Source organism: Ochotona princeps, chromosome 20 (genome assembly GCF_030435755.1).
Source record: "Ochotona princeps isolate mOchPri1 chromosome 20, mOchPri1.hap1, whole genome shotgun sequence".
Classification (NCBI taxonomy): domain Eukaryota; kingdom Metazoa; phylum Chordata; class Mammalia; order Lagomorpha; family Ochotonidae; genus Ochotona; species Ochotona princeps.
In genome coordinates this window covers 22477994-22492028 of record NC_080851.1, presented here as the reverse complement: position 1 = coordinate 22492028, position 14035 = coordinate 22477994, and the positions used below count along the sequence as shown (strand labels likewise).

Sequence of the window (14035 nt, the reverse complement as noted above, 5' to 3'; positions counted from 1 at the left end):
TTGACAAAATAATGGAATGATGAATGCTGGAAAGGAGTCTGTATCAGACCACGTAAGAGAGGTTGGTGGAAAAGATCTGTAGCAGTGAAGCCAATTACAAAGCAGTTGGGATAATCTAGAGCTCAAGTTGGTGTGGTTTCAGTGGGAATTCATTCATTTTTTTGAACCAGAAATGTTTACTTCTGCTATTTTAACCCTCTTAGTTTACAGCCTAGTCACAGATTATAGTTTAACCAGAGTCCCTGCTGAGTTGAAATTGTAGAAGCAGGTTGTACGCTGCAACTGTATTCCTAAGGAAAGGCCTGGACTTTCTTTGGAGGCATTAATTGGAATTGGAATACAGCCTCGGGACTTGGGCTATGCCACAATACTGCAACCCAAACAAAATAAAAGTCCACTAAACCAGCAAACCCAGACTGGTGTTCAGGTTACTTTAACGGGCTCTTGGGAAACACAAACTGCACTCGTATTATGTATGCAAATTTGCTCTTTGACCTTAGAGTATGGAAAATTACTGGTGTGCACCTAATCTTTTGCCAGCTACTCAAAGTGTTGGACAGGTTAACTCTTTCACAATTATGAAATACTTTTCGAAATTTTAATTTTAAAATATGCTAAAAAACTCAGACTGCGATCCAGTAAGAACAGAGAATACTGGTGAGAAGACTGTGTTCTCTGTACGCCCAATGCGAAGCTGACACACAGGCATGCTTGTGGCGCCTTAGCCTGCAGGGTTGTAGGAAGTTGCTTTCCCATGAATTTCTTTGAAATTGAAAGCCAAGGGCAAAGCTGTCCTGTGCTCCCTTTGGGTTTGCCTTCTGTGTTTCATGTAAGAGCTGGGGCTGACCTCAGGGTTATGCCCTCTGGAATCTGATGACAGACCCCCAACTTTAAGATTATGCAGGGTTGAGTGAAAACTCTCAGAACAACCTGGAATCTGGGGGTGTTGGGGGAAGGTCTTCTAATGATTCTTGTTGATCTGGAAATGATGTAAAACGAACAGATCTTCCAGTTTGTTTTCTTCTGCTTCGGGGAAGAATTCAACATTAAAGAGGCTTAAACCTAACATATTTTAGAAGATATACAACTGACTTTCCCCTTTTAATTCATCCAAATTAAAAAAAAAATCAGCTGTCATCACAGCAAGAACAGAGCGGCAAAGCAAAAGCAAAAGGTACAAGGAAGAAGGTGTGAGGATGAGGGTACATGGATTCTGGGCTCAGGCCACGGATGCTGCTGACGGTGTTGGGGAAGGTGGAGGAAGCCCCTAAAGCCGAATCTTTGTCTTGTGCAGCCGAGGGTTCTTTGAGGTGTGAGTGCCTCATTTCCTGAGACCTCCTGAGATATAAATTATCTGCGGGTATCTGAAAGTCTTTGGTTTCTAGCTTGTAACTCCCAGAGCAACCAGTCCACTGAAATTCCATATGTCTGGTGATCTATTTACCAAACGGACTCATTTTCTTAAAAAAAAAAAAAAAAGAACGGAAAACAACACTTAATTATTCATAGAGTTCAGAGTAATTCATATTGCGTAACCTTTGCCTTGCGAATTTATAGGATTTAAATTGGCTAGAAGTGCTTTCTGAAAATGCAGTTACAGCCAACGGGTTGTGTCTTTGCATTCCAGAAAGGAGAGAGCTACTGAAGGGCAGAGAAACATGGGGGCCATGCTGAGGCTAAAGAGGAAGCGACTCAGTGTCAGAGGTCAAGGGTGCTGGAGGAATGAAAGTCAAGAGAAAAGAACGAGGGAGCAAGGAAAATATTTGATTGCTCCAAAACATCTGTGGTAGGCAGCTGAGGCCGAGCCCGTTCTGCCAGGATCAGTCATCATAAGCTTATAATTAGTTCATGGAAACAGATTCGGTTAGGCTGGCGAATTTGGTGAATAGAGTCGTCTGTGCGTTGGCTTTCAGAGGATCCATTGTGGCTGATTGGCCACTTTCCCTGTTTGAAACCTCCTGGAGCTGGCCAAGGAGCACCATCCAGCCATGGCAGCGAGAGAAGCCTGCAGAACTGTTGAAAAGATGCAGGGTGTGGGGAGGAGGTAGCAGGGAAATCTCATTAAACACCGAAAAGGGCTCCAATGCTAGCTAGGTGGAGTGGAAGGGGAGATGACACCCTATTTGGGTGGCCTGATGGTCTTGGTTAGGGTGAAGTGGTCCTAGTTTCAGCACTGAACGTCTGAAATCCATTGCCAACTGATTGCATCAGCTGCCTTGAACCTGCTCCATAGCTGATGAAGGAAGAGAAAAATGGGAGGTGGTGGTGGTTACACTCCAGTCATCTCCTTTGAGACAGGTTTTTACGTCCTTCCCTTGGGGAAAACGATGGGGTGTGTGGGAGGAATCATACAGATGTGAGCGGCTGCCCCTCTGCTGATGACTCGGTTGTACCATCTGTATTTACCGACTTTGCTAAATGTGCCTTTTTTTTCTTTCTCTCTTTTCCTAGGGAGGCAGGACACAGTGTGTGAGAGAAGTCTGTCCCATTCTCTCCTGTCCCCAGCACCTTAGTCACACGCCCCCAGGACAGTGCTGCCCTAAATGTTTGGGTGAGTGACTACTTTCAGATCAAAGAACAATATGATTTTTTTTTTCCCCATGGAGTTTCTGCCATGGGCCCTTATCCATGTTGTGATCTTGGGATTCTCAAGGCATCCTATTCCATGGCTTGTTAGATTCAACTTTCCTTGTTAGTACAAAATTGAGAGGTGGCTCCAGAGTGTGGTTCTTACAGGAGCCCGTGTAACTCTAACCTTGTATCCCTAACCACCTTCACCCGATGACATGGGATGCTGACCCCTTGTGGTGACAACGGGGTTTACGAGACTCTCCCTGGGGGATGACGCTGAAGAAGAAACCTATTTTGAAGACATTGATAGCGAACACATGCAAGAATACAGACTATTGTAACTTTTAGGGAAGGTTAACGTGCCAGAAAATGGGAAGCCGGAAAAGGAGTAATGAATAAAAGCCAACAGAAAGGAAATGTGAGGTCTTTCTAATTGAGCATTTAATATTCCTATGTCATAGGCACTGCTCTAAAACTACTTTGTATGTTTTCCCCCACTTAATGCTGTTAAGAAGCTCTGAATTATGGTTACTGAACCATAGTTCCCATGAAGAATGGGGGTGTGCTGAGAAAGGGGTGTTCCTCTGGAGAGTCTCCATGGGTCTGTGAAAGGGGGATGGTGAACGCTTTCCCAGATCACCTCTGGCTTGGTGCCTCTGCTCCCACAGCTTCTCTTGGTCTCTGCTCTGTCCTGCTTTTTTCTTTCTTTTTCAACATCATTTTATTCTTTCAGAGACACCTTCCCTTCAGTCTTTGCACACCCTAAGGTGCCATTGCGTCAAGAGTTGGGTAATGGACTCTACTGGAGGTTTGCGGCCACTAAGGAGGGTTATTACACAGAAGCATAGTGAACACCACAAAGTGGGCTAGGACATTCCCTGTCCTTAACAGGTGTCAGTGGTTTTGCTGCTGGGAGATTTTCGCTGATTGTTCTGTTTGACTCCCTGTCAGTTACTGTTCATACCCTTTCCTTACATTGTCTCTTCTTTCACGATTGCTTTTTCCAACTCCAGAATGTCCATTGATTTGGTTTATTCCTTGCCAAAGTTCCATAGTTGCATCCTTAATCTCTCCAACTATGGAAAAAAAAACAAATGGACAGTATGAAGTTTGAGAAAGCACACACGCATGCACCACTCTTTCTGTAAATGTGAAACAATGCAGGAATATTTAAACACACCTGGTGAAAGACAGTTCCACTCCTGTGTGTGTTTTCTGGAGTGTGTTTGTGCTCCTGGAGGATAGTTGGCCACTTTGGCATGATATTTATTGTAGTGCTGGGTGGGTGGTGGTGCCAGAAGGGTTCTAAGTGGTCGAGCCATTGCAGAAGAGGTGGCATTTGGGTCTGGCCCCAGCCGTAGAGATAGGCAGGCTTGGTAAATGCTTTGTACGATTTCTATGGACTTGCTGAGTCAGTTCAGAAGTTTCCCACATGAGCAACTGCCATTTTACTGGATACAGGATTTCTGCTCATTTGTGGTTATAAGATAGGCTATAAAAGGCAGTGTAAGCTTTGGGAAACTTTGAAAATCATAATTCCCCCCAAATGAGACCTTCTTGGGTTGGGTTAAACCGCAGTGGGATGATGTGGGAATGGCTTAAATCAGGCTGTCCACAGAGTTACTGAGCCACTCCCTTGAATGTTTTATGTTGGACCATGATGACTTTTGGATTAAGGTGAGATTTTATGTTCTTTGGAAGTAAACAGAAACATGCCTATATAACAAAAGACCAAAAGAAAAAAAGCAATGCTAGGGTGCTTTTTTAGACATTGAAATCTTAGACTAATTAGCCTTTGGACTGATTGGGCACTGGTTAGCTCTTAAATTTTTTCCCTGCTCAGGATCTGTCACACATGTTCATGTTCAATAAGGAATCTTATTGGTGGCCAGCATACATAGAACAGTACCAGGACCCAGCTCTCAAGGTGATACAGCCAGGATTACGTTTTTATTTCTTTGTTAGAGAGAACAAGGCTTATTTAAGAATAAACTATCTTTTGTGTATGATGATCTTATATGCATATCAAAACTCAAATACCCATAGCCATTTCTTTTAAAAGCCAGCACTACATTTGAATTATGTCACCACGAGTAATGAAAAATTACCAGTCATCTATGCGGGATTGCTAGTGAGGGCCAGGCACTCTACTGTGAGCTTTTTATCCGTAAGTTCAGGCACTGCTGCAGTGAGAGAAAAGCCATTGTCCACATTTGTTCTGGGGATAAACACAATGGATCCTGTCCCTTCATCATGTGAGAAGTAAATCGGTGCATGAGTAGATGCACTCATCCACCCACACAGCCATATGGAACATCCTGTGGACAGTGCAAGCAGTAGGCGAAGGGAGCGCAGGAGGAAGGGGCCGTTCACCCCGAGAGGTGTGAGGGCCCCCAAGGAGGCGATGCCTGTGCGGGTCAGCCATACCGGGGATGTGCTCCCATTGGCAGAGAAGGAAGCTTTGTAGAGCTTTGTAGTGGTGTGTTTACTTATCTTCTGCCAGAAGAGATCCAAGGCAATTTACAAAATACAAACAGTACATATGCATGCAAGATAGGAAAAAGGGCAGACCAAATTTTCACAATTAAGAAAAAATGCCAAAGCAGAGCTATTTTTGAATTAAGAGCTTAAATAAATTTCTGGTAAATTCATAAAAATTGAGGTGATATTTAAAGCAGTGAAGAATGGCCTCACCATCATTTTTATAGTAAATATAAAAACATTCCTGCTTGGTGATATTTCTTTTGCTGTAGTGTCCTAAAACTAGCTTTATTTGACAGAGATTATTTTAATGGGATCAGCTAAATCCATATGATTTGCGTTGCCCACAGCTTTCTAATACTTCATTGTAACGTTAGAGGAGTATTTTGGGAAAAGATGAATTTTGTATTTTGCAAATAATTCTCCAGCATAACATGTAACTTGTTAGGAAATCCGAGAGACACATGTAAAATGCCTGTAAAATACCTGTGTTAGTTTGGATATTAACAGTCACTATGTTAAGTTTATCTAACCATGAATTTTGGTTATATACTCTAGAGGTGGTGATAGGGTGCCGAAGTATTGTTGATGATGTTTCTTGAGTTAAGCCAGTGTACTTTGGAGAAACCATGGTCGAAGGCATGAGAGAGTCCATCACAGGACCCTAAATATAATTCACTGTCTTCCGAAAGTTTAGGTTATGTCTATATTGCATCCTGGACTTGAGGTTGGCTCTCATAGATAGCATATTTTCTTGACTCTTGCTAATGGTTATTCCAACAACTGTAATTCTCAGAGACCATTCAGTGTGTGTTCAGTTATCTTCATCATCTCTTTGGGCCTGCTGATAAATAGAAATTGCTCTTAATCTTTTTACAGTAAAGGAAGTTTGGATGTAAATTCAATTAGTGACCATGAATCCTTGGCTTCTTAATGTAGTCCTTAATTAAAGTAACATTTCCGTGATGATTTGTTGTGCCTTAGGGAGTAGAAGCTCAAATGCAGAAAGGAAAGAGGCAGTTGGATTGTATTCCTTCTTGGGGGCTGCTTATATGGTTCTTTTGATCACTCTTCTAATGCTCAAACCAGGAAAATGCAAGCTAGGCCTTCAGAGATGCAATGCCTGCAAAACCTTGGACACCTGGCATGAAGAATTGTGTCTTGTCACTTAGGTACCCTTTGTGTTAACTTCATACTTTATGCATTTATAGCTGCTTAGCTGAGATCCTGTCTTTGTCTACTTTGGCTGTTACAGCAGCAGAAATTTACTTCTGAGCTGTGAAAGTTGGGAAGACCTAAATGCTAGTAGATTCGGTATCTGATGAGGGGCTACTTACAGAAGGTGCCTTCACTCTGTGTCCTCATGTGGCGAAGGGAGGAAAGCCTCTCTCTGGGGCTTTTCTGATGAGGCAGGAGTCTATTGCATGAAGGTTGTGCCCACATAATGTAATAACCCTCTAGAGGTCCACCTCCTAGTACAGTCATATTGCTGATTAAATTTGAACATAAGAATTTGGCAGTGGCCATGCAGATGGTGTTTCAATAGGACATTTTGCTCATTTTAGTTCTTTGGCTATCTTGACTATCCCTGCCTTTCCTCACCTTCTTGTTGGCATAGCTTACCTATTTTTAAAATGTAACTCAGGCATTTTGTTCTGCAATAAATCTTCCAGTTTTCACAATTCCCAGATTTGCTTCTTTTCTGGAGCTCACCGTTTTCTTGTTTTGCAAAGAACTTTGGTGAGTGTCAGTAGATTGTGATCAATGAGAGTGCCCCGTGTCTAAGTCAATCTTAGTTCACTGTGATGAACACATAATGATTTATAGATCTTGCAGGATTCACCACAGAATTAAAGTCTTTTTTAACAGCGATTCTCCACAAAATTAATGGGCCCTGGGAACCTCTAAGGCAGAAGCGACCCAAGACTTTATTGTTGTGCACTGTGCCTACGTAGTCTTGTGGGGATATTTAACATCTTGTGATATAACTGCTGATGAAAAAATGGGACACCCCTGGCTTCTTCCTGTCTTGCTTACACTGTATTCTGGCTTCCCTCCAGGTCAGAGGAAGGTGTTTGACCTTCCTTCTGGGAGCTGCCTCTTCCGCAGTGATGTGTATGACAATGGATCCTCATTTCTCTATGATAACTGCACGGCATGCACCTGCAGGGTAAGGTGGCTTGTAGATGCTAAGGGTTTGGGTTTTCTCCTTAACAGATGATAACATGGTACTGACTGGGAGGTGCTCAGCAGCACAAAGATGCTTGTACATTAGGCTGCACCTTATAACTCACTGTCATTTTCTAAGGACCAACAGGTTAGCTCCGGGGTTGAGGACCAAACTCAGAAGGGTTGTCCTCAGTGTTCTCTGGTTCTAATGATCCAAGATGAATTCTATCACATACCTAGCAATAAAAATGACCTCAGTCACCTTCAAGAGAAAAGAAAAGCATGCGTGTATGGATTGTCCCAGAAATAACCCTAGGGGAAGGTGCATCTATATGTCATCCCTTGTCTCGTTTCTTGCTTGAGAGACTACTTGCTTCTCAACAGACAAACGGATGACTGTGATTGCTAGTAAGGAAAGGATTCCACAGCCCCAGAGTTGTATACAACACATATCACACACACACAGTCCTTATGCAGTGACGTATGTTGGAAGCCAAGAAGAAATGCATTTATCATGGAAGACTTCAGGATCTCTCATCATGGAGACAAGCCACACAGATGGGTGATGTGAGTTTAGAATAATAGATGTGGGTGATGATGGTGCTTGCCTTATTTTTTAAGAGCTAAAGGGCAGGCCCGGTAGCGTGGCCTAGCGGCTAAAGTTCTCACCTTGAAAGCCCTGGGATCCCATATGGGCGCCGGTTCTAATCCCGGCAGCTCCACTTCCCATCCAGCTCCCTGCTTGTGGCCTGGGAAGGCAGTTGAGGACGGCCCAATGCATTGGGACACTGCACCTGCATGGGAGACCCGGAAGAGGGTCCTGGTTCCCGGCTTCGGATCAGCGCACACCGGCCCGTTGCGGCTCACTTGGGGAGTGATTCATCGGATGGAAGATCTTCCTCTCTGTCTCTCCTCCTCTCTGAATATCTGGCGTTCCAATAATTTAAAAAAAAAAAAGAGCTAAAGGGCAAGAGAGGGAAGAAGAGCCTTGCTCTGTGTCAGCTGTGAGTCAGTAGCTGGGATTAGAGTTCAGAAGTTCAGAAGTGATTATCCGAGGCATGCACACACTTCAGAGGGGTGGCTGGGCCAGCGCCGAGTCACCTCTTTCCCAGCACCGATTACGGAGTCGTCCTTAGCCAGAGAGTACAGGGGCTTGCATTATCCTATGTTCAAATAGAACAATTCCTCATGTTTCACTTGGCCTTCATCTTTAGGCCTTCTCTTTCCCACTGGGAATTATACAGGTTATAGTTTCTTCTCAGGGATTCTAAGCCTCAGATGAAAACACGTTCCCATTCTTTTTGATTGCCTGGAAGCCAGACATCCCATGAATGGGAATTAGTTTCCCTTGCAGTGCTCCGGGTCTCATGAGTTCCATGAGAGAATGTTAGGCAGTATGTCTCGGTGCCCAGCAAGAAGTGTAATTAATGCTTTCCCTTCAAGTGGCTGTTTTTGTCAGACTATGAATTCAGGCATCTTTGGAGGATGGATGCCTGGAGCAGGATCAGACTGCAATGTTTTTTGTCTTTGTTTTTTGTTTTTTGGCTGGGGGACATGGGCATCGTTTTCTGTCTATTTAGAACATCCCTCACCAGTCTCCTTTGCCACAGTTCCTCATGATTTACATGGCAGGTGCAGAAAACCATTTAGAAGTTCTCTGGGCATAATTTGTTTTTAGATGCCCATGCCTTTGGCTCTGGGGAGTCCTCTACTTGCGGAACCCTCACCCTCTTTAAATCTGATCATCAAATTCCACTGTTCCCCACAACAAATTTTATTCAACGGCCCTCTGCTGGAGGGTTTCCCCAAGACCTACATAGGTAATTAGCCTTTTGTGTCTACTGCTTCTGTACCTTTACCAGTTGTATTTTCCACATCTTATCACAGTTTGTTTGTGAAGTTACACTCTTACACTCTGAGATCCCTGCTGACAGCAGTATGCTTATCTGTGTCTATATTCCCATTACTTTAGCCAGTGCTAGGGATCAGGACACCAGTCTCTCTCTCTCTCTCTCTCTCTCTCTCTCTCTCTCTCTCTCTCTCTCTCTCTATCACACACACACACACACACACACACACACACACAAACATGATTATTGGAGTTTATTTTTGGTTCAGAAACATTTGAAATCATAAACCCAAGGAGGAGGCCCAAGAAAAAACTGTTAAGTAATGCCTGATAGGGCCCGGCGCGATAGCGTAGTGGTTAAAATCCTTGCTTTGAACGTACTGGGATCCCATATGGGTGCTGGTTCTAGTTCCAGCAGCTCCACTTCCCATCCAGCTCTCTGCCTGTGGCCTGGGAAAGCAGTGAAGGACGACCCAAAGCCTTGGGACCCTGCACCCACATGGGAGACCTGGAAAGAAGTTCATGGCTCCCGGCTTCGGATTGGTGCAGCACCGGCCGTCGCGGCCACTTGGAGAGTGAATCATCGGACGGAAGATCTTCCTCTCTGTCTCTCCTCCTCTCTGTACATCCGCCTTTCCAATAAAATAAATACACATTAAAAAAAAAGTAATGCCTGAAAGAAACAAAGCCAGGAAGAAGACCCAGAGGGAGCTGGCCAGCTTGCCTCAGCCTGGCTACAGCAGGTGCACCAATCTGTTGAGCGTGAAGTTACAAACGCTGGGAAGGTAGGGCAGATACTCTGTGTTGCCTGAGCTCCCTCTTAGTCTAGTCCAGATATTGAACCAGCCAATAATGTTTTGAAATGAATGTTAAAAATATGGTATCTACACCCTGAATTTTAAGTCAGTTAGTGGTGGGTCATACAAGGTTAGCTAAATAGGATGTTTGGTAGAGACAAAGTCAGTTTTTAATTTCTGGCTTGCCTTTGGCCCCCAGGACTCCACTGTGGTGTGTAAGAAAAAGTGCTCTCATCCCGGCAGCTGTGACCGAGGCCAGGAGCCCTGTTGTGAGGAGTGTCTCCTTCAAGTGCCCCCGGAAGACATCAAAGTGTGCAAGTTTGGCAACAAAGTTTTCCGGGTATGCCATGAGCCAGTTGCTGAGCACTACTGCAATGTGTTCCATTCTGATACAGTGAAGATTGGGTCATTCCACACACATGTATAATCACACAGTGTTCAGTGTACCATATATAAGAATAGTCATAATATAAACACATATATTTAGAATCAAGTACAGATAGAGGCAGAGAAACAGCTGATTGGCTTTCATTTTTTGCTGTTTCAAACCTGTAGACCTTAATTTCACTTTTCCAGACATGGCCAGCCAGTGGTTAAGGAATAAGTGGAATGTGTCCCCTTGGAAGGCGTGGTGTGGACACCCGAATGCCATCAGTGTCTCATTCATTGATATTGCTCAGTGTGCCTTGTCACACTGACTCTCATTGAATTGCTGAAGGATATACAGTTTGCTACTTTGGCAAACTTTTCACAAAGTCTCCTCTGCAGAGACATTTTCGTTTTTGGGAGATATTCAGGGGAGATGTTCGTAGTGTCTCTGACTAACACAGCAGTTGGGTGAAAGTGACAGAAGCCCTGCGCCTGCCCCCGCCACGACCTGGGGGCATAGGACTTTGTCATCACCTGGCATCACCTCCAGTGTGCCCTATGTGATTTTCTGACGGTGGGAAGCTATGCCACGGTCACTTGAACTTCAGGATGCAGTCATTGGTTTTGTCCCAAAGTGCTGCCCAGCAAGTCTGTTTGCTCAAGGTTGAAGGGTTAACTGCACTGCCAAATGGCATCCGTGATGCCTGTGGGGATTGGGCAGGGTCACCAGGTCTGCTGCCCAGGGACATAGATATGGTCGATGGTAGATGTTACCCTTCCTCGGGAGCTGGCAGAGACACAACGTGTTCTCCCCAGTGCTGGGTACTTGCATGTGGGTTGTGTTGACTCCAGGCTTCCATAAACATTCATTCATTCTCTTTATAGAAAAGCCAGCTTCTGTCTAATGAGGATGGTTTGTGCAAAGGACTTCACAGTCACCTTGGAAAACTTTAAGTGGCAGAGGCTGGGATGACTTAGACACTGAGTTCTACAGTGGTGTGCTTAGAGATGGAACAGTCAGGTACCCTTGAAGACAGATTCAGGCAGGATTTCCTCACCTGAGAAATCCAGAAGGTCGATTATCCTTGAAGAGCAAGGAAAAGAAAGACGAGCCATCATCATCAAAGATTGAAACTGCTCTGTTTTTGACAAGCTCTCCTGTGTGGGAATCCTAGGAAGGAGCTCTTGTTTTGCTGTCAGGACTCACAGTATTGTTTGCAGTGTCGCATTTTTCCCCCTGCCCTATAAGCAGGAGCGCACATCACTGCTTATTCCCCTGAGGTATAAGGGAACCCTGTGACTGCGCCTTTGACAATGGCAGATTGTAAACCCAATATACCGAAGAATTCCTTCAATAACTCTTTTTGTCTGGGTCAGGGTCTCGGGCAGGAAATGAGGTGCTACCTCACTTTTTTGGTAAGAGTGCTAGGCATGGCTCTGCATTTATAATCTCCTTCCTGATTAGTTTGAATTAGTCACCATTCTTTGCATGTCCTTGGTAGCTCTGGGTATAGGTGAAGTGTCTCTGAACATCTCAGTTAATTACTGGTACCAGATATAGCTGAAATATCATAGTTCTATCCAAGAGAGGAAAATTAGAATTATGTTGTTGACACATATAAGAATGCATGCTTTGTTTTTTACAGGGAGAAACTGAGTACACAAAGCATTCAGCGTAAGATCCAAATGTGACTTGGACAGACATACGAATTCTCTTTATATCGCAGAGAGAGGGCTCACACCCGCCCCCGGAATTCCTCCCCAGGCTTTTCCTTACCATGACTGGATGTAAATCCTCAGAGCCACCTAGTGCCAGGATGGCATCCCTCACTGAGAATGAAAAATCACAGCCTCGTGGCTCAGCCACTGGCAGCTTCCAGCTGACCGCAGAGTCCTGTGCTCTTTCCTGCAGGATGGCGAGATGTGGTCCTCTGTCAACTGCACCATCTGTGCTTGTGTGAAAGGCAAAACGGAATGTCGGAGGAAGCAGTGTGTTCCCATCAGCAGCTGCCCTCAGGTATGTGTGCAGTACAGGTGGACTCTCATTGTGTTCAAGCCCATTGGAAACCATTCCTTGTGTGTGTGTGTGTGTGTGTGTGTGTGTGTGTGTGTGTATGATCATCACATATCTTCCGAATGCAGAATCATCCTCTCCCAGCGGCCAGATGCCCCATGCAAAGTTTGCACCTCTGTTTTGATAATTCCCACCCAGAGCGTGGCCTTGTGTGAAACATCTCTTGCCTTGCTTCTTGTTCCTATTAGATTTGCTCTTTCTTTTTCCCTTTGCTGGGTCTCCTTGTTAACAACCTTACCAACTTTAGCCTTTCCATTCTTTCTCCTCCCTTCCCAAACCGGACCTTTCTTCTAAGAATTATAGTAAAGCGTGGCTGTTTGTTAATAAATTCCCCAGGGGCTTTCTTCTGCCCAGCAGCAACCCTGCCCCCTCTGCTGAAGTTTCTGTCTCTGTAACCCTGGCCTCCACTATAGCCTCGCGTGGAAACAGCGTCTGCTGGAAATGTGTCTTTTCAGAACCCTGTAGTTGCAGCGTGGAACGCGTGGTACACGAAGCAGCCATTCATTCTTAATGCACAAGCCCCCTTTACCTTGGCAACTCCGAACCTTTTAAGGCTTTCTGCGTTTTGGGAAAAAGTCAAACCTATTCAGTACCTTCCAGTGAATGAAAAAAGAATTGATCCATATATTCAGAACGTGTTCTCCCTTCTCTGTTATAGACAGCTTTTAATTTTATTCACATCTGTTATTATTATAAACAAAAAGTTGCTGTTTTTTCTTGAGTGCCAAATGAGGCTCAAAAAAACAACAGCTGTTGCTATTGCACAACTGAATGAAGCGGGGGAGGGGGAAGAAAAAAAGGAGAAAAATCCCTAATTAGTCTTGCTTTAAAAAGCCTCAGACAAAAAAAACCTGAAAAGCTCCAATAAAACAAAACAAAACAAAAAAGGTGGTGTGGGGGGGAGATACAGTAAGTAGACTTGAACATGCTCTGCTTATAAATATTCATTGGAAAAAATGGGATACATCGTTTAAGCTGGTCCTTGGGGAACCCTGCCTGCTAATGAACTCTTACCACACATGTTAGTAATAATGGGCTTCCTTATTCTACAAGACAAAAACAGGAGGCCCTGCCAGCCTGGTGGCTCAAGTAACTAGCCTTGGCAGGCCGGAGTGGGGTTGCCAGCTCCACTTGAGTTCTGCCACTTGTTGCTGGTTGATGGTTTTCATTGTCCCCCTGCTGCAGGGGGTCGGCACTGTTTGTGGCAGCAGCATCTCATTAGCCTTCTTTCCTCTGTGGACCCTGTGGAGGCCAGGAGCTGCCCGTGTCAAAGCCCGTGTCAGCGTCCCTGACAAGGCTCCTGTCTCGGAGAATACCACTCTGAGTATCCCCTGCTTCACACTTTCCCTCCTCAGGGGCCAGCGTGAGGTCTTTGGAAGGTAGTTTAGCTGGGCTGTGGAAATCTTGTTTAAGAATCGCTTTCCCCTCCCCTCCATCGCCTGAGGGAAACTGAAAGAAAAAAAAAAATAGAAGCAGTCTCTTTGTTCTCCATCCTTCCTGGCGGCTGCATATCTCTTTTTCCAGAAGTGTGTTAGTTTTGTTGAAGAAGCATTTTACAGTTGGAGGCTGTGTCAGCCTTCCCTGGCCCCCGCCCCAGTGTTATTGCTAAGAAAGCCTTTGAGAGCTCCAAAGGGCACTGGGACAGGTCAACATGACACTGTCACCTCACCTTTGCTAATAGGAGTCTTTAAAGAACGCGTGGGAAATATTTATTATTATTATTAT

General features: G+C 44.6%; 1 protein-coding gene across 2 annotated transcripts in view; it reads left to right on the top strand.

Annotated features, from left to right (window-relative positions):
- Positions 1–14035, top strand: part of BMPER (BMP binding endothelial regulator) — a 235239-nt gene that overhangs the window by 127411 nt on the left and 93793 nt on the right. For both annotated transcript variants that reach the window (XM_058678067.1, XM_004582375.2), the window contains exons 7-10: positions 2452–2551; positions 7113–7222; positions 10067–10207; positions 12149–12253. In XM_058678067.1, the coding sequence (XP_058534050.1) occupies positions 2452–2551; positions 7113–7222; positions 10067–10207; positions 12149–12253 (456 nt within the window). The remainder of the gene's footprint in view (positions 1–2451; positions 2552–7112; positions 7223–10066; positions 10208–12148; positions 12254–14035) is intronic.